This window comes from Halichoerus grypus, chromosome 4, assembly GCF_964656455.1.
Source record: "Halichoerus grypus chromosome 4, mHalGry1.hap1.1, whole genome shotgun sequence".
Classification (NCBI taxonomy): Eukaryota; Metazoa; Chordata; class Mammalia; order Carnivora; family Phocidae; genus Halichoerus; species Halichoerus grypus.
Window position 1 is genome coordinate 9,144,905 of NC_135715.1, and position 21,791 is coordinate 9,166,695.

At 38.7% G+C, this 21,791-nt stretch overlaps 1 protein-coding gene across 6 annotated transcripts in view; it reads right to left on the reverse strand.

Annotated features, from left to right (window-relative positions):
• TPP2 (tripeptidyl peptidase 2) overlaps positions 1-21,791 on the reverse strand; it is a 70,195-nt gene that overhangs the window by 40,134 nt on the left and 8,270 nt on the right. For all 6 annotated transcript variants that reach the window (XR_013446861.1, XR_013446862.1, XM_036118110.2 and 3 more), the window contains exons 3-8: positions 13,785-13,880; positions 11,933-12,037; positions 8,528-8,652; positions 5,353-5,516; positions 2,155-2,309; positions 1,420-1,496 (exon numbers count right to left, since the gene is read on the reverse strand). Coding sequence is in view for 4 of the 6 variants with exons in the window: in XM_036118110.2 (XP_035974003.1) it covers positions 1,420-1,496; positions 2,155-2,309; positions 5,353-5,516; positions 8,528-8,652; positions 11,933-12,037; positions 13,785-13,880 (722 nt within the window). In the remaining 2 variants the exon portion in view is untranslated. The remainder of the gene's footprint in view (positions 1-1,419; positions 1,497-2,154; positions 2,310-5,352; positions 5,517-8,527; positions 8,653-11,932; positions 12,038-13,784; positions 13,881-21,791) is intronic.

A 21,791-nucleotide genomic window follows, 5' to 3' on the forward strand; every position in this document is an offset into this window, starting at 1 on the left:
TGATTGTCACAAGGGCAGGAAAGTGATGTGTCACAAGAAACCTAGTACCGATTATCTGAGAAAACTGAGCTATTTGAAAACAGCAAACTATAGGGTCTGGCTTGGTAAAATTTTCATCTTGGCAGAGCTTTATTAAAAAGCTTCAGAAACTGGGTGACAGGTAGATATGGATGGCCTGGTGGGAATGGGGGAGAGGTGACCACTAAGTAAACACTAAATGAAGTCATTTCAAAGTTATTATTATGAAGAAAAAAAAGGTGAAGTAACATGAGTTCAAGGCTGAGCCACTGAATTTAGCAGCAGGAGGACACCATGACACAAAAAGGCAGGGAGTCACGTGACACACATCAACTGCACCAAGGAGCTTCAGAAACGGTGACTATACCAACCAACCACGCTCTGCTGGAAAAGTGAGGGAAAGCAGTGTGAAAGGAAGAGATCTGTCTGTCTGGGAGCAGTTTTTAAGGAGAGGAAATGGCAACCAGACAGCCAGTGCCTGAGTGACTTTTAACCCTGAGCACTTCATTTATTTATTTTTTTTAATCTTTAAAGATTTTATCCAGTTATTTATTTGAGAGTGTGTGTGCATGCACGTGGGTGAGCACCAGATGGGGGAGTAGGGATGGGAGGTGGGCAGAGGGGGAGGGAGAGAAAGAGGCATAAAATCTCAAGCAGACTCTGTGCTGAGCACAGTGCCCAACACGGGGCTCCATCCCAGGACCCTGAGATCATGACCTGAGCTGAAACCAAGAGTTCGATGCTTAACCAACTGAGCCACACAGACGCCCCCCAAGCACTTCATTTATTACACAAGAAGGGAAGGCAGAGAAGGTGGGGTCACAGTAGGCTGTAGGAAGGTCAGGAGCCCCCTCTGAGGGCTTCTATCTTCTCTGGGAAAGAGGTAAGAACATTAGCTAAAGGAAGAAAGGAAAGGTCGCTGAAGGTCTTCGAGGAGAAAAGAAGGTGTAAATGACCATACAGGAGTGAAAGAGTAAATGCAGATGATCGAAGGCAATGCTGAGTGACCATCTGAGATTCCTGCTCACGAACTTAAAATGCAACGTGAGTCTGAGTATCCAACTAATAATAAGTTCAGCAGGTCAGGTGGGATCACTGAAGACATCAGCAGGTTGCAGCAAGTCCAGCATTCTGTCAGGTCAGTACACCTGGAAGAGTTCAGGCTGCTTGTCAACGAGGAGCCGTAATGAGGGATGGGGCGGTGAGTCTTCCTGGCTAGGAGGGAATCACGACATCACAGATAGGACCGTGGGAACAGGGGCCCGGGGTCCACGAGATACACACTATCATCTAACCATGGGACTGCTCGTTTTCAGTTGTGGTGTACAATCCAGTTATAAAAACACTCCGTACTCTCCATCAGCTAAAGTCTACGGCTCACAAGTATCCGAGAACACTCACCCAGAATTTGGCCAGTGAGTTGCTTCTCCATAGCTGTAGTTGACAAGATCACACTTATGATTTATGACTTCTATCATCTATTAAAGAGATGAAGAGTCTAGTTTAGGCAGCAATTTATACAAAGATCAGCCAGTAAAATAAAGGCATGGAATCCCAGTTTCTTAACCAATCATCTTCTATTTCAAATCCAAATGTATATGTTACTTCGAACTTTTAAGTTGAAAAACTTAAAAAAACAAAAAAAGGTAGGCAGAGACACAGAGTATAGTAAATAGTCAATAAAAAACACAACTAGCATGTGCAGAATGGAATGGTTCTTACTAAATTCTAAAATCACTGAAGTTAAAGTAAAATCTAATTCATACGTTAAAATGAAACACAGAAAAAAAAAAATGAAACACAGACTGTAAATGAAATTCTTTCTAGACTGATGGAGCAAGCTGGATAAAAGGTCGGTTTGGGTTTTTTTTTAAAGTATCTCAAAATAGTGTGCTAGGGGACTTAATAGAAATGAGAAGTATAATATAATATTTTCATATTTTCTAAAAAATTGCATCTTAATAATTTTTAATAAAAATAATTTAAAACTGCATTAAGCGTTTTAGCTTCCTCAAAGTCCTGTATACCAGATACAGTCCAACATTTCTCAGTAAAATCAAGAACAACTTATAAACCTAGACCTACCCACGGTTACCCATCATTTTTCTTCTAAAGCAACACCTCCCCAATACTCACGGCGCGTATAAGGCCCGTGCCTGTTTCCATTGTGCTCAGTCGGGTATCACCGATCTTGATGGAAAGAATCTGAGCACCGGGAGCTACACCATTCCGTTCAGGTTCTTCTGGAAAATGCCCAGCGGCTATACTAGCTACGTGTGTTCCATGAGCTCCTAGAGGCAAAAAGAGGGGAACATGACAGAATATTTTCAGAGATTCAAAGTTTTAACCATTCAATTTACATATTACTAAGCATGATAAAATAAAAATATTCTCTCACTTTAACACCTAACTATATATTATTAAGTCTCATCAATAATTCACAAAAAAATGAAACTTTTTGAACTACATACACTATTCTGCTACCCTGGATTCTATCCTGTTCATTGAAAGCAAAATGCAAGTCACAAAGGTGAGAAAGTATCTGCAACATACACAACTGACAAAGTGCTTATATCCAGATTATAAGCTTTCTGATCCAAAAGAGAGAACCCAGAAGAAAAATGGGTAAAACACTTGAAAAGCATTTCACAGAAGGGGGATAACCAATGGCAAATAAATATATGACAAGATGTTCAACTTCCTTAGTCATCTGGGGAACACAAATCAAAGCCACAATGAGATAGCTCAGCGTACCTTTCAGAATGGCTACGCCTTTACGGCCGACAACAGCAACTGTGGAGGAGGACGTGCGCTCACTCCTACATTACTGGTGGGAGTAGAGACTGGCATTTTGGAAAGCTGAACACAGGGCATACCTACGATCCAGCAATTCCACTCCCAGCCTTACCCCCAACAGAAATGCATGCACATGCATGCTAAAAGACACATGCAAAAACATTCATGGCAGCACCGCTTGCAAAATTCAGAAACTTGAAACAACACCAAGATCCATCAATAGTAAATGGATATATGGTGCATTCATGGATTAAATATTATACAACAATAAATAGGAACTACTTCTAAACATTGTGAGATGAAGCACACAAAAATAAGGTTGATCTAAAGAATTCACACAAAGAAGGATATATACTGAATAATCCCATGTATATAAATGGAAACACATCACCTTGGGTTGAACTATATGAAAGTGCTACTATTTAATAATTTCTGACCTATAAAAACAGCATTATTATTGGGTGGTTCAAACTAATGCAGTGATAGAAATCAGGACCGTAATTAATTCTGGGAGGACTGAGGGTAGATTACTGTTTAGGAAGAGACAAGATGGGGCTTTGACAATGTTTTATTTCTTGACCTGGTTACACAAAAGTATCCACTTTGTGAGAATTCAATGTGTATACAATTTGTGATTTGCATACTTTTCCATAGTATGTTATGTTATCAATAAAGCAAAAGCAAAACAAAACAGCTAGGGTTTCTTTTTTTAAGTGAAAAATTTTCTTAAAAGACATGGGTAGAGAGAAATCTCCCACTACTGTCAGATAAACAATAAACGCCTACTGGCACCAGGCCTTAATGTTTGGGTGACGACACAGTCGTCATAGCTCCAGAAGAAATGGGAGCACGTGACCCTTCTGCCTGCTGCAATGCTCAGAGTCCCATGCTCTAGACAACTGCTGTCACACAGGAATATGGACCCAATGTCACCAATTCTTCCTTTCTTATTTTTTCCAATGAAAAATAGGGAAGCTGGATTTTAATGTCACCCCCTCCCCCAAACCACTTGCCACCACCAGTCAGAGTGGATAAATGTCAGCAGGCTGTCCAACACCACGTGTGGACGAGAACGTGGAGCTCTGGAGTACTCGTAGTCTGCTGGTGGAGTGTGAAAGGGTGCAGCCACTGTGTTTCTTAAAAGGTTAAATACATACCTACCACATCCAACCAGTTCTCCTAGATACCAGTCCAAATTAAACAAAAACATATTTGCACAGAGTCTTGGACCCAAATGTTAGAACAATCCAAATGTCCACTGATAGGTGAACGGATAAATAAACCACGGTGTATCCACATAATGAAATACTACTCAGCAATAAGGAACAAGCAATTTATAACCATAATATGGATGAATTTCATACCGTAACTATTCTACTTATACAAAATTTCAGAAAATGCAGTATCTAGACTGACAGCAAGCAGTTCAGGAGCTACCTGGGGCTGTGGGTAGAGACAGGGCTGGATTACAAAAGAAGACAAGCAGACTTACAGTGGGGATGGATATGTTCATTATCTTGACTGGGATAATGGTTTCCTGGGTATACACATCTATCAAAACTTATCAAATTGTGTATATATACATGCAGTTTATTGTACTTCAACTATAACTCAATAATATTGGGAGAGGGGGTGATAAGAGTTAAAGCTGTCCTTGTTTCCTTCCTAGAAGTAACCACTATCCAGAAGCTGGTGTGTATATTCTTCCCATCTATATTTTCATCATACACACACACACACATCCATGAATACTGTATAGTATTATTTAGCATGTCTTACAATTTTACACAAATGTTTTATCAATGTATTTTTCACTAAAATCTTGTATTTGAGATTTATAAATATAGGTATATGTAGATCTATTCATTTTGTTTGCTATATAATATTCCACAATGAATAATACAGTTTAAAATTAACCTGTTCTTTTGGATATTTGGAGAGTTTCCAACTTTTTTGAAATTACATAGACTGCCGTATGAGGATCTTTTTTTTTTTTTAAAAGATTTTATTTATTTATTTGACAGAGAGAGACACAGCGAGAGAGGGAACACAAGCAAGGGCAGTGGGAGAGGGAGAAGCAGGCTTCCCGCAGAGCAGGGAGCCCGATGCGGGGCTCGATCCCAGGACCCTGGGACCATGACCTGAGCCAAAGGCAGATGCTTAATGACTGAGCCACCCAGGCGCTCCCGTATGAGGATCTTTTTGCCTGACTTTGTACTTGTAGGTGAACTGCTTAAGAGGTAGTATGTGGAAGTAAAGTTCCTTCCAAAGGAACTTCCATAATACGAATTATGTTGATGATTTTTTCATGGCTGGACCATGCCTGTACTACTCTTGGAATGGATCCTACATCATTATGACTTTAAAGAAAACAATACCTTACTAAGGGGATCAAATCCCATTTATTATCCCATACCTAGTTCTTTAGGTAGAATTGCTAAAGTTAAATTCTCTCTAACGCTGCTTTAAGACTATAGTAGTTCAATACCTTACCATGTCAAAAGTTTATCTCTAATTAGCAAATCTGAAACAGAATACCTCCACTGGTCACAATGGAGAGCAGGTTTCCATCATCATATATATTAACAGAGTAATTTAACATCTCAGCTGTGCCAAAGGAACCATATTCTTGGGCCTCTTTGTAGTTTCTCAATACGGTAGATTTACTCAAATCCCCATCTTCATTCGAATCAATGCAGGCTCTGTAAATTGAGAATAGAGTAGATAGTGAAATTTACCTATTTTCTTTGGCTTTCTAAAAATAACGTGGTATGGTTTATTAGGTACCTTCTTACTGCCTTGTCTATTTTGTCACAACAAACACAGTAACTGCTGGGTTTAGAGTCTTCTGTTTCAAAGTCACCAGTAAAGACTAGGTAAGAAGCTTAAAGGAACCAGCCTTTAAATGAAGGCATGTATAAAGGAGTTTAGCAACACCGTCCGTCACAAAACTCCAGGCAGAAAACCATCTAGCCACTTAAGAAATTAGACCAAAGCTTAGCCTAGAGCTTTAGACTAGTTCAGGATGATTATGACACATAGCCTAGGCCTTATTCCCTTCTGCTTCTATTAGAATTGGTTTCATGAATACAACAGTGTATGCAGCCTCCTTGAAACTAGATGAACTATAGACTGTGCCTCATCCCCATAGTTATAACAGCCTTAGGCAAACATTTTTTACCCAAGTACTTTCTACATAGTTTTATGGTTGTCCTCCTGTTCACTCTTTCCCCATTTTATTACCGCTATAATTTTTAAAATATATATTCCAAATACTACAAAATATCTGATTACAGCTAAATAAAATAAAAATCATACATGGAATGCACATCACTTAAAGGTCAACATTATGTTTTTAACTATTAGGCCTTTTGCAGATTTGCTAGATAAGAAGAACGGTGTTTTAAACAAGCTAGAGTCAATCACAATTGCTATAGTGAATTAATGGAAGCCCACTAGTATAGAGAGGGCATTTCTTATAGATACTATTTCATTAGCAAACTATGACAGTTTGGACAGAACGATCTCTGAAACTGTCCATTTGTTTTTATGTAAACCCTAATCAATGCGGGCTAAAATGATTTATGGCATTTCAAAAAAAGACATGCAATATGGGAAAATAGGAGACTGAACACAAATGGCGAAAATGAGACAAACAGAAAACAAGTAGCATTATCAAATGGAATTAGGACTGAGATTAACAGGTAAAATGTATTCCACCAAATGTCCCCATTTGCTAGACAGAGTAGCACTTTTGGTTCCTAAAAGCATGTAACTGGCCAGTATCCACCCTGGCAATCATCTCTGAGGTCCTCTGTTTCTTTCATCCAGCCCATCAGACACTCGAAATTCCTGGCAGTTCCTCCCTCATCCTCTTGACTTTCCCCTCTACCTCAACCCCTGCCCCTACCCTCTCTGCTAACTTGAGCTGATCCTTCAATGAAATCTTTCATGATGCTTCTGAGATGGGCTCAGATGTTCTCATACTTGCTTCCAGAGTCTAGAGTCCATGGAATAGCTTCTCTAGAATCTGCCTGGTACAAAGAAGGTACAAATATTTGCCAAAGGATGAAAGAACGAAGGAATCAACATCTTTAACAACATTCTCACAGCAAATACATTGACATATTCCACAGATCAGTTTCCTGTAACCACCATCAATATGAAGTGACTCAATATTCAAGCACTATATCAAAATATCAATAAAAAACTGAGAGACTTCCCTCAATAACGCCACAGAGGGCAAGTATGCATAAGGTACAAGGGTACGACTCTCTGAAGGTGGCTGGCTTAGTTCAAGGACAATTGTCAGAATAGCAGAAAGGGAACATGGAAATGAGGTTCATGGATAGGATAAGAGTACCTGTGTGTGTGGGGGGGGCAGGACAGGGGGATTGGGTTATAAATTCCTGGACATTTGTAATACATTTCTTTGTCCAATTTTCTATGGAAAAAATCCACAGCTTTCATCAAACTCAAAGGTAATCTGAGATAACAAGGTCAAAAACCACTGAAAAAAAACCAGTTAATGGCCTTTCCTTCATGTAATCCTCTACAAATACTGTCTTCTCAACCAGTGTTTGCTCCATATTGAGTGACAAACACTTAAAGAGTATGGTTATGCTAGGTTACAGGCTAAGGGCAGTGATATGGGTTTAAATCTTTGTAAAAACAAAAGCCAAGGCACTTAAGGTCACTTTAGCTTCCCTCAGAAATGGCTGGCATTTCTGAAATGACAAATCTGAAGATTTGCTTTAGGATCTCTAAGATTCTCCTCAAAAAATTCTGGCTCTAACTCTGAGATGGGGTGGGGGAATCAAAGCCCCACATGGTTTACGGTACCATGCAAACAAAAGTTAAATTATTTCCAGTAATACCTGACAGCGTAACTCTGCTGCATTTTTCATGGATTATAACATTTTCTAAATTGTTACTCCAGTGACTTCAGCTTTTATCAAGACATTTACTAGCCAATTACAAGAAACACAACTGCTGTGTATAATTCACTGACAAAGAAACTGACAAGTGTACATGATAGGTAACCTGGTATACACCGCCGTTATTACTAATAACAGTAGTAGCAGCAGGAGGAAGAGCTTACATTTATCAAGTGCATACTGTGTCTAGAAACATCAAATTTAATTTTCCCAAAACCCTCTAGGGATGCACCACTATTATTCCAATTAGCAGACGAGGAAACAGGCTTGGAGGCATAGACAGAGTTCAAGGTCACACAGCTCGGATTCCGTCTCAGAGACTGAGCTCTTCACAACTGTATTATACGGCCTCACTGCGACTTAGCTACCTGGTCTCTATTTGAGAAATCATCACTCAACTGTACTCCTTTGTCCTTAAAACATGGGTAACAGATGCTCTGCAGCACTCTCTTGCAGTTACTTTCCAAACTGCCCAGCCCCAATCAGGAACATTCCTATGTCTACCAATGATTAACGTGTGCTAATATCTGGTTAACAGTTACTGTCTGTTAATGAAACAAGTTTCTTTAAAACACGTAAGAGTCAGGTTTAGTATCTAAGAAGTTCAAAGGGCTTATCCAAAACTACGCAAAAGCCAATTTGGCTCTCAAATAGTTCCGATTAGTGATAGTAATGTCACTTAAACAACTCTCTGGACAGTTCTGGGAGTTTAATGTTCTTCAGAGTAGATAAAAACATATTTTTAAGTGAAGATCTATATAATACATGAAGTTTACCTCCAGGCTTCACCGTCATGCCACACCAAGCAGTCATACACAGGGCCAGGATCACTGTATTTTTTCTCAAAAGAATTTAGCAATTCCACTTGACTTTGAAGTTCCTCTTTGATTAGTTTATTTGCCTAGTCAATTAGAAAATATATTAATATAGTACATTTTGTGCTCTTGAAAAGTTCTATTAACATACAACCAAAGACACAGACCAAAAGTAAAGCCATTTATCCTGGAAAAATGTAAGAAAGTTTTCTTTTTATATCTATGCAACTTGTAATTCAATTTAATGATGCAGATATCAATTAATATAGTAAACATTTAAAAAATACTACTACTTTTATTCAATCTCGCATTTACTTATTTATTCTATCCACTTTGGGAAAGACACTGTGCTACACGTTGATGATATCATTTGGCTAAGACATGTTACTCACGTATCTATAATCTATAACTGATTTCCAAAAATAACTCTAGAATTACTACAAAGTAGATTATCTATTGACTTTTAGATTTTTTATCAGGACTGTTTCCATTTATTTATTTATTTTTAGCTTTCTCATTTTTTTTTAATTATGTTATGTTAATCAACATACATTACATCATTAGTTTTTGATGTAGTGTTCTTTTTTTTTTTTTTTTTTTTTTTAAAGATTTTATTTATTTATTTGACAGAGAGAGACACAGCGAGAGAGGGAACACAAGCAGGGGGAGTGGGAGAGAGAGAAGCAGGCTTCCCGCAGAGCAGGGAGCCCGATGTGGGGCTCGATCCCAGGACCCTGGGATCATGACCTGAGCCGAAGGCAGACGCTTAACGACTGAGCCACCCAGGCGTCCCTTTGATGTAGTGTTCTGTGATTCATTGTTTGCATATAACACCCAGTGCTCCATTTAGTACGTGCCCTCTTTAATACCCATCACCAGGCTAACCCATTCCCCCACCCCCGTCCCCTCTGGAACCCTCAGTTTGTTTCTCAGAGTCCACAGTCTCTCATGGTTTGTCTCCCCCTCCGACTTCCCCTGCTTCATTTTTCCCTTCCTGCTATCTTCTTCTTTTATTTTTAACATATAATGAAGGGAAGGACTGTTTCCATTTAAATTTGTTTTGCTTTTTTTTTTAAAGAAGATTTTATTTATTTATTTGACAGAGAGAGATATAGCAAGAGAGGGAACCCAAGCAGGGGGAGTGGGAGAGGCAGAAGCAGGCTTCCTGCCGAGGAGGGAGCCTGATGCGGGGCTCCATCCCAGGACCCTGGGATCATGACCTCAGCCGAAGACAGACACCTAAAGACTGAGCCACCCAGGTGCCCCTCCATTTAAATTTGTTTCTTAAGAATCTAAATAAACAAGAGAAACCATGAATTATCTTCTGTCCTTTAGAATATGCTAATAAGTTAAATACATACCATATTCATGACCTTGTACAGATAAGCTGCTATTTAGCCATTTTGATCCAAAAAAAATGAGAATTGTCTACGCTCCAAGTGAGATTTTTTTTTTTAAACTACGTGCTACATTAGACTGCTCTACATTCACCTGAATAGTCCTACTGAATTAAAACTTAATTTCCACAAGTTCCAAAAATCTTGTTACACTTCATTTTTAGTTATTCAACATGTTCAACATTCACTCCTCCTAAAGGAAAAAGACAATTATATAGACATTTTTGGTAAACAAAATAAAATAAAATGGATAATTAAATCCAGATCCCTCTTTTTATAAAATTGGCTGTCTATACGTAGCATCTGAAATACTACACTTAATGTGTCTAATAAAAGGCTAAAGGACAAACAGTGATCTAAAAGAAAATATTACAGCTAAAGAGGATGAATTATACAGTTAAAGAGGACGCTGTACACAGATTAAGTAAATGCAAGTTAAATGTGTATGTAAATCTATCCAGGCCAGGATTCCTCAACCCTAACTGTGTATTAATTAAAGCTCCTGGGAGCTTTTAAAAATGCCAGCCTTCCTGCGAGGCTTTAATTTAATTCCTCTCTAGGGCACAAGCACTGGAGTTTAAAGCTCTTCATGTGATTCTAAAATGCAGCCAGGACTAAGAACCAGCAATACCATTCCATTTTTGATTTTAAAAAGGTACATGCATTCATTAAAAGAAAGATTCAGAAGGATAAACATCAAGTTGTTGGTACCATCCCTGGGGGGAGGGCGGGGGGGAACATTTTGGAGGCTCTCACTTGCTACGTTGTACGCCCATGTGATCCAAAAGTTTCTGCAACAAGCACGTACTATTTTCATAATAAACCAAAACATTATCTTCATTTTATTTTTTATTTTTTTTTTTAATTTTTGTTTGTTTTATTTATTTATTCATGAGAGTCAGAGAGAGAGATAGAGAGAGGCAGCAGCAGAGGGAGAAGCAGGCTCCCTGCCTAGCAGGGAGCCCGATGCGGGACTCAATCCCAGGACCCTGGGATCGTGACCTGAGCCGAAGGCAGACGCTTAACCATCTGAGCCACCCAGGTGCCCCATCTTCATTTTATTAACTGATTTAAAAAATGTAACGGCTGCGGCACCTGGGTGGCTCATTCGGTTAAGTGTCTGACTCTTGATTTCGGCTCAGGTCATGCATGAGCTCAGGGTTGTGGGACTGAACCCCACATCGGGCTCTACGCTCAGTGGGGAGTCTGCTCGAGATTTTCTCCCTCTCCCTCTGCCCCTCCTCCTGCTAGTACTCCCTCACACTCTCTTGCTTTCTCTCTGTCTCTCAAATAAATAAATCTTAAAAAAAAATGTAATGGCTATTTAAGGACGTGGACGATGGGAGCTCTCACAGTATTTCTTGTAGAAATATGAATTGGTGCTAGCATTTTGTGACCCACCAAAAACATGCGTGAGAATGTTCAAAATAGCATCTTCCATAAGAGCCAAGAACTGGAATCAAAGCAAATATTGATCTGCAGAAAGGACACATCAATTGTGGGCATCCATCATACAGCAACAAAAGTGAACAAACTACAACACCCACACATGGATGAATCTCGCGAATATAATATCGAGTGAAAGGAGCTACTCATAAAAGAACACACTGTAGGATTCCATTTTACAAATTCCAAATAGGCAAAATCTTTCAATAGTGTTAAAAGTCAGGATGGTGGTCGCTTTTGGAGGAGGTAGAGAGCAATGATTAGGAAGAGGTATGGAAGGGAGTGTTCACTTTGTGTTAATTCATGACTACATACTTAGCATTTATGTACTTTTACATATGTGTATTGTATGTTCATTGAGAAGTTTTGAAAAATAAATATGACTTGATTTCAGAATAAAAGAAAAATTAGTAAAATTAAACAATTTAAAACTTGTGGGAAAAAACCAGCCTATTAACTCTCTAAGAACTCTACGGTAACATGGTTCTGTGGTAATGTTTAAATAAAAGCGACTAGCACCAACTTGAGAAGGGCAATTGTTGGCAACATCAAATTCTTCTTGTTTTCTACAGGCTTCTGCAAGGGCCACCCTGTGAACAGGATCCCAGATTTTTTCCTTCCGTTCTTTCTGCAAAGACAGAAAAATTACCTTACAATGAGGTTGACAAATATCCTGGTAAACCTAGACAGTCATTTATATATGGACCTAGTTGTTATCAGTTGTGATGCCACACAATTTTCACATGGGAGCTTAAAAATCATTTATAATCAAGTTGATTAAGCAATGGAGCAATTATTAACAAGTTAACTCACTATACCTGGGTTTTAAGAGAACATATTTACCAAGGCACATCCAAATGTATTTTGATACATATGCCCCAATTTTAACCCATCCAAGAATAAAAATAATAGCATGTGACATAACAAACTGAATTCCCAGTCATTTACAATTAAAGCAAATACTGTGTCCTGGGTCGTTATGGAACTGAGAACTGCCTTAAGCCACATGCAAGCGGGGGGCGGGGGTAAGACTAGCGGCAACGAGGGACATGCAGGCTTCCTCAGCTTCCTCCCTTTCTGGGCTTATTTTGTCCCTATCCTCTTTGATTTGACAGGGTTCTTTGGCACTGAAGTTGGTCATACTGTCACCTCTGCTGTCTTTAACCCATAGGGCCACCCAGTGGAGGTCTGCGACTTAAAAAAAAAAAATCCTTTCCAGTAAAATAATCAACTCCCCTGAACTAAGGAGGGGGTTGACATTAACTTATTCTGTTTGCATGTTAATTTGCACTTTATCATACAGTTGATAAAATTTAATATAGTGCATAAGAATACTGTGCTATGTGTATTTCAGCCTGAAATTTTAAAATAAAATAGTATCCAATAAGTTATATGCGTTGTCATTTTATTTTTTTGTAGAATGATTAGAATCTGACAAATAAGTAAAGGTTCTATGTGCAATATGCTGAGCAGCTCTTATGGTGTAGACGCCTGGAGCAAATAACAGTATTATGATTAGATGAAGTGCCCACAGGTCTTACCCATTGGGCTCATTCTCAAGAATCTCATCACCTTTTACAGTGGAAACTGCACCTGTTCAGCTACCAGCAGTACAGCGTCCTCTAAAGTGGTGCTGGCAAGTACGGGAGACACATGTTGCTATTTAGATTTCAATTTTAGAATATTACATACAATTAAATTTCACACTAGTCACATTTCAAGTTCTCAACAGCTACTGGTGGCCAGTGGCTACCAAAATGGGCAGACAGTGAACATGTCCATCATCCCCAAAAGGTCTACTCAGTAGCGCTGTTTTAAAGCAGGCTCCTTCTTCCTCAATTTGCAACTCTTATTTCTCTTATGTGTTTCCTATACTTCAGCGCTTTAGGTCTGAGTAACCCTTTCCTTAGTACTGAATGATGACTAACCAGGATAAAAAAATCTAGTTAAACAGTACGAAAAATGGGACAAATTATCATAGAAGCTATAGGACCGGGAATAATTAAGTTAGCCAGGACTTTAAATCAACTTTAGTCTTTAGCCTTTCGGAGGTAAAAAAAAAAAAAAAAAAAAAAAAGTCCTTCAAAAATCCATTGAAAGCTATATTCCAACTCCCAGAAAAACATAAATATACAAAAACTTGAATATAATTTCAGTGTATTCACACATTCTCTACACTTACCCATGTACCCAAGATTAAGAAGCGTGACTTTAAACGGCTAACATTCCACTGAACAGAACCTTGAAGTAATCATTGTCTGAAAGCCTCCCAGCCTCCAAAATAATTAAGAGTTCATGGGATCTTACGAAAAACGTTTTTCTTCAGTAGGAAACAAATTTGAGGAAGAAGTCATTGATTCTAGACTGTACATTACCTGTATCCTTTCTTTGAGTGCCTTTGGATAGAAATCATAGCCATTTTTAATGCCAATATGATATTTGCCTGAGGGATTTGTCCAGCTCACAGGAATCTATAGAAAAAAAGTAAATTGTTAACTCACTAAATGCTTCCCAATTCCAATGATTTAATACTAGGGAAAACGGTTACTTCACTTCTATTCCGATGGCTCAACTTGGATGAGCAAGGTTGCGTATTAGAGCAATATTTCTAATATTCTAAGGTGCCACTTAGTATCTGTCTGGCTTTTCTTCTTATCCCTAAATAAGATGGTTACCTGGGGTACCTTTCATTTACACAATGCTTCATAGTTTATAAAGTGCTTTCAACATACACTACCTCATTAAACTACTACAATCTTTAGTTCTCAAACATCAAGGACATATCACCTCTCCCTCCTCAGACCTACTGCCAAACTAAGGGGGAGGGGAAGCGGTTTACAGACCCTCTTTTTTTTTTTATAGATCCTCTTGATGACGCTTATATTTCCTGTTAAGAAATGCACTCTCTACAATCAACAGGGATAATGCCTAGATACTTAAAATAGCTCTTGAAGAAAAAAGTTCTATAAAATCATGTTAATTATATATAACATAATAGTCTTTCCAAATATCTCAAAGTATTTAAAAGCTTCTAATTAACAGAATGATGTAAAGAGCATGCCCAGTGTACAAACAGAAAAAGCAAAGAAACAAAAAGAAATCAAACTGCTTGCCTAAACCACAGGAAGGGTGAAAAGAAAGCTAAAATCTAGCTCTATCATGGAGACCAAAAAATTCAGTTAAAGAATATGTGACTTAGGTAAACCTGGCTGTGAATCCAAACTCTACCACTAACCAGAGGTCGGGACCCATAGGTCCCTACTTTGTAAAAGGAAGAAAATAATCCCTACCTTCTGATTTGCACAGATGCACTGAACATCAATCAACTTCAAATATCCATCAAGAAAATGTGGAATATTCACACTCTTTGTAATCACAGGACCCACGATCATTAAAAACAGCTTTCAAATGTGTATAAAACATGAGGTTGAACTATCAACCACTCAGACTTGGCTGACTCATCAATTCTCACTTGTGCAGTGTCTTTAACTGGCTCACCTCCATGTCCCTCATCAAATTATTCCCCAGGTAAGAAACTTTTGGATGAAATTTTCTCACAACTAAATAGAGAAAAAAACACCATTCACAGAACTTCAAAGATCTACTGATTTTTTAAAAGCCTGCCTGTATCAGTAATCATTTCTGAATCAAATGGACGTTTGGAGTATGGAAATTTCAAATATGTTGGCATATAAACTAGTGCTTTTCATTCAAAACCTACCAACCTCTTTTAGAGAACAGAGATTCTTAACTCTAGCGTCTCTGCTATAGCCTGTGACATAACAATACAGTGTTGCAACAACAAAAAGGTTGTCCCAGTCACTAGCTGGGACATTCAAAAACTATTTCATCACAGGTGTCCCACTACACAGATTTTGTAACCCTAGGCTAGTGGCAAATTCTTTGTACAAGGAGATTTTATTTTATTTTTTTAAAGATTTTATTTATTTATTTGACAGAGACACAGCGAGAGAGGGAACACAAGCAGGGGGAGTGGGAGAGGGAGAAGCAGGCTTCCCGCCAAGCAGGGAGCCCGATGCGGGGCTCGATCCCAGGACCCTGGGATCATGACCTGAGCCGAAGGCAGACGCTTAATGACTGAGCCACCCAGGCGCCCCTATACAAGGAGATTTTAAAAGGCTGTGAAATGCCGAAGGATTAAATGGAATAACTGATTAAAATAACTGCAAGGTAAACAGGTGCTAACACATATTTAACCACAATTACTTACAATATATGTAATACAATGAAAATAATCCACGAGACATAATGTATATTTAATTATAAATGAGATAAAAATCTGCAGGGTCCACACAACCAGATACTTTTCAAATCACTATTATGTATTTTCCTCACAGTAAAGGCAGACTGGTTAGTTACAAAAAATTAAACTAAGGAAAATCATAAAATAAATGTTATAATCACGGTTCTGCTATCTAGCGTTAACCAAATTTGAGTAAAGGTAATTTTACTCTATGAGGCAATTATGGAATATGTCATTTTGCCTATTTGAGTATTTCATACACACGAACTTATTTTCAGTTTTTTTTTTTTTAAGAATCAAAGCTTTATATTTTGGCCGTTTTAAGTGGGTATCTTTAAAATGGTTTTATTACCTGGTAAGTACTGTGAAAATTAATAAAAAGAAAACTTGGGTTAGAATGGAGTCAGGAGGCCAGCAGGGGGCGCTCTCACGCCCTACCACTCGTCAGTTGCAGACCCAAGAGGAAGAGAGGGACCTTGCATGCCCGCGCTACATTACCACCCGAGCGGGAGGCGCTTTACTCCAATGGACTTCCTGTTTGTAACAGCTCTCCCACCACCCCCTTTTCCTCTATATAAAACAGTGGTCCTCTCCTTTGTTCTGGGTAGGGACTTGCCTATGACTTTGCCACAGGCTGCTTGCTCCAGACTGCCATTCTCTGCTATTCCTGAATAAACCCACTTTTGCTGGTAAAATAACTGAGTTTTATTTTTAAGGTTAATACTACAATGGAATAAGACGGATTTTCATATGAGAAACAGAATCTCTTTGATTACTAATTACATCTCTTTTCCTTGATTCTTTTAAAGAGGGGATGCCTAACGAATTGAACATTTTCTTAACAAACCAAATGTCATCCTGGTAATTTTTTTTTTTTTTTTTTGCCTCAAACTATGTTTCAGCCTTGTCAGCTTCATGGTAAAGCCTGCACACTCCTTTAGCTACCACTGCATCTAAATATGGGGCCAAATTTGGCCAAGTCATTCACTATGCCTGGACTTAACTTTTTTTTATATGTAAGAATAAATACTGATGATTTAAAAACCAACTTCAAGTTGAATGTAGTAGAATTTTAAAAAGCACCATGCTCCCTTCCAAATGTCTACTAAAATTAGAATAAGGAAAAGGAGGAAAAAAAAAACACCCAAAGGACACAGAGAACTGGAAATGATACTCAGAAGCTGTATCATCCCCATTTTAAAGGTTGCAAAGTAAAAGGCAGCATTGAAAATTTATGGGGAGATTATGGAATTTTAATACATGGTGTTGGGGCAACTGATCTTCAGATGGAAAAGAAGATCCAGGATCCCTTTTGAATTAAGCCTAAAATCAATTCCAGTGAATTCTAGAACATGAAATGAAATATGGTACAAGTTTTTAGAAAATGATAGAGGAGCTTATCTTCATAGTCTTGGGGTCAGGAAGAATGTCTTAAGACATGAAAAGTCCCAACCAAAAAGGCAAAGACTAATACCCAAATACGTTAAATTTAAGAACTTTTACTCATCAAAAGACACCACAAGGGAAGTGAAAATAGATATACAGAATGGGAAAAGACATCAGAGACATCCCATCAGAGGACAGGCAGGCACTTAGAATGTGTAATGGAATCCTACAAATTAGTGAGAAACAAGACAACTCGGTAGGGGGACAAAGAGGGCAAACGGACTTGAACAGGCACTTTAGGAAAGAAGAAATCCAAATGTCTAATCAACATAGGAAAAGCAGCTCAATCTTATTGGTAATTTAAAAAATGCAAATTAAAACTACATGATACACCCAGATTCCCAGCATATTTGCAAAGATTAAAAAGCCTTAAGAATACGAAGTGTTAGCTGTGAAACTATTAAAATTCTTATACACTGCTAGTGGAAATGCATTTTAGTACAAATACTTGGAAAATCTGTTTGGCATCACCTGGTCAAGTCGTATCTCTACAATTCAGCAATTCCACTCCTAGGTACACATCCTGGAATTATCTATACACATGTGCACAAGATATGTACATAAGAATGTCCTCTAAAGAGCTGTTAGTAACTCTCAAACTGGAAACAACTGTTCATCAGCAGTAGAGTGGACAGAATGGGGCACATACAAACCATGACATCTTGCACAGCAATGAAATTTAAAAAAATCACTACCACATGCAACATCATGGCTGAATGGGAAGAATCTTGCAAATACCTGATGTAAAATGATACATAAATGAAGTCATTCATATAAAGTTCACAAATAGGCAAAACTAACAATTTGTTTCAGGTATCCACACAGAGTTGGTAAACCTATAAAGCAAAGCACAGAAATAATTATCACAAAAGTCAAAGTAGGTTGTGATCTGGGAGAACACAGGAAGCCTCTGAGGTATGGCAATATTCTTTGTCTCATCTGGGTAGTGGATAAAAAGGCATTCGCTTTTTATTCATCAAGGTGTACGTATGTGTTTTATGCATTTTCCTTTATGTCTGTACACTTCACCATAAAGATTTTAAACTTCTGTTCACTTTTTTGCTTCTACCTGCTCATGGGAGTGTCACTGGCCAAAGTAACTCACCACTAGTTTCTCGAGAAGGCCTATGAATAGACTCCTTAGAGAATGAGATTACTGGAATGTTCAAAGCACTTAACTAGTAGTTCATCTTAAACTGGGAGAAGAGTAAGACATTAACCACCAGCAGTTTATAGGCTATTTTGAAGAAGCTGAAATACAGATATTTAATTCATCTTAAAGCATGGTTACGTCAAAGAAACCTGAACACTTTACTATGTTGCTGTCTGAAAACTGTGGGCTCATGAGTTCTGAGAGATCCAGCTAGCCAGAATCCCAGCAACTAATAACATTCTTCTTTTTCATGACCGCTGTAAAGTATCTGAACATCAGCACATCCTTGAAAAAAAATTATCTGAACACGTATGTGGGTACGTTCTGTGTTTTGATGGAGAAGGGAGCTAACACCAAGAAGGCTGGTGGAAAGTCTGTATGAGGAACAATCAGACTCCCGCTGCCCATCCCATATCCTGCCCAAACCTGACCCGCCAGGCAACTGGACGTGGAACCAGAGAGACATTGAAATGTCAGCTTTCTAGAGAAGTTCACATAGCAGAGGGGAGAGGTGAGACATAGAGAAGATTCTGCAAGAGATCTCCCTGGGCACTAGGTGTGAGCCCCTGAACACAGACAGCCAGGCTTCTCTCTCACTCTCCCCTCAAAGCCCAGGCCAAACATGTTAAGGTTCTCTTGGAGATAACTGAGCATCCCAATGGGAAAAGGTATGCCATAAACTGCCACCTTTGGGTCCACCATGACAGCACCACTGCTCTCATCCCAAGACCGTGCACAAGCAGAGAGCACTTCCATCACCTTTATGTGCCTTGCTAATAACCAAGGGACAGCCAGGATAGCTAGATACCTTGGAAAAACTCTCAGGTAGAAAGCAGAGCACAAGGAAGGAGGAGAGGCAGAGGAAGGAGGAGGTGAAGAGAAGGAGGAGAAAGGGAAGAGGGAAGAGGTAAAGAAAAAGGGGAGAGCAAGGAAAGGGGAAAGGAGAATAGGAGGAAGAAGAAGGTGAGTAAAAAGAAGAAACCACTAGAAAAAAATTTTTAGACAATATTCTCACAGATAAAATGTTGCATACATGACACAAAAATATGCTGAGTGAACATGAACAGAATTGCATTTAAAAATAATAGGCAAAATTTAACAAAATTCAATAGCGGGCTAGAAAAGAATATTGAGAAATCTTAGAAATCTTTCAGGAAGGAAAAAAGCAAACAAAAGCAATGAAGAAAAGGTGGAAAAACGTAAGAAAATTGGAAGATCAACTCAAGAGGTACACTGTCCAATTAACAGGAGTTCTAAATAAAAGAATAGCAAAAACAGTGGGAGAAAGTAACCCAAGATGCCACCAGACAACTCAAAAATGAAGGACCTGAAAGGTAAACTCTCTTCTTCCACAGTGCTATTTCCACAGATAAAGTCTCAAACCACATAAAAACTCAAGAAATAAAAAGAATTAGTATGTTCTTTTGTATGTAATACATGGTATGTATCTTTCCCCGAAGATAATGTCAAGATATCAAAACTTTATCTCTTGGTGAGTGGGAACTGTTGGTCAAAGGGAAAGGTATGGCTTAGTTTTTCCTGTTAGAAGCCTCGAAGTAGTTGTCTTTTTAAACTATGAAGACATGTTGAATACAATTAAAACTTAAATTAAAACCTCCCACTATATTGATGGGCTGAGAATACTTAACAGTAGAGCTAAAGAAGTATGTCACCAAATTGAGAAAAGATTTAAATATCTATCAATTTTCTGATCTTATTTCACAGCCTGTATATGTATATGTAATTCTACCTCTGAGCAGCAGTGATGCTATCAGCCCATGTGGTTTATCTAAAGCATGGGCTACTACAGCTATTTAAAATAAACAATTGAAGACACTATAGGATTCTAAATCTGCAGGACTTACTAGGAGTGTTCCCTAGTTTCCCAGAGCAATGTAAACTCACAGGAATCCCATGTGTCTCTCTGAAATATACTCTAACAAGGTTGACTTGGGAAGACAGGCAAAACCTTAGAGTAATTCAGATGTGCAGAAACTCATTTCCCTCCAGTTTACAATCTTTTTTTTTTTTAAGGCCCACACTGTCTTAGCTTGGGTCCCATAAGAAAACACCATAGACCCCAGGAATTTATTTTCTCACAATTGTGAAGGCTGGGGGCATGAGATTAGGGTGCCAGCATGGTCAGGTTCTGGGGAGACTCTTCCTGACTTGTAGGCACAGCTTTCTGAGTCCTCACACGGTAGGGAAAAAGCAAGCATAGACTAATCCCCTCATGAGGGCCTCACCCTCATGACCTCATCCAACCCTAACACCATCTCCAAATACCATCAAATCGGGTGCGAGAGCTTCAACATATGACTTATGGGGTCATACAAACAATTCAGTCCATAAAACCTGGATGTTCATGCCTGCTGTCTGCCTGGGGTAGGCAGATTCTAAAGATAACCCATGCCCTTGTGTAGTCCTCTCCCCTCAGTGAAGGCAGGGTCTGACTATTGTGAAGGGATTTTGCAGATACAATTAAGGTCTCTAATCAGGTGACCGATTTAATAAAAAAGGACATGACCCTGGTGGACGTGACCTCATCAGGTGAGCTCCTTAAAAGAGAGACTGAGGCTATCCCAAAGGTCAAAGAGATTTTCCTGCTGGCTTTAAAGCAAGCTGTTGCGAGCTCTAGAGGTGCAAGAAAAATGAATTCTTCCAACAACCACGTGAACTTGGAAGAGGACCCTGAGCCTCAGATAAGACCAGGTTCCAACCAACACCTGATTACAGTCTTGTGAGACACGAGCAGAGAGCCACGAAAAGCCAGATTCCTGACCCACGGAAACAGTGAGATAATAAATGCAGGAATGTATGTGGCTTTAAGCTGCTAAGTTTGTGTTAACTCAGTAGCACAGAAAACTAATATACTGCCACAACAATCTTAGTCAGAAGACAGTGCCTAAACATGATTCAGATAGATGGTAAAAGATGGGTAAAGTTCCATATAGCTCTTTAGACGCAGATAAACACAAATTCATCTTCCAAACTAATTCTGCTTATTGGTTTAAAAGATAAAGAGTACTGAATCACAATAAAATTCCTGACATCTAACAAGCTCATTAGCTAACATCTCATCAACTGCTTTTAGTATTCTCATCATTTTTCATGTTAGCTTAACTTTCTACCCAGGTCTTTCTACCAAGTACATAGAGTAACACAAAGCCAGTCACTTAAGTACACAATTATTAAAGCCTAAATATTTCATATTCCAAGTTCTCAGAAGGGACAGGAAAAGATGAAGGCAAAACTACAATCTGGTCACTTTTCCTGCCTTTCTATCCAAAACTTAAAATTTTTAGAACTTGGCAATCACATTGAAAAATATATCCCAATTCTAAGCTCACTATCAAACAAACAAACAAACAAACAAAACACTGAATTTTTCTAAGACGGCCCCTAATGACCCCCACCTCCTGGTATTCATGCTCTCGGTAAAATCCCCTTCCTCTTAAGCATGTGCTGGATTTCATGGCTCATTTCTACTGAAAACAAAATGGCAGATGTGATGGGATG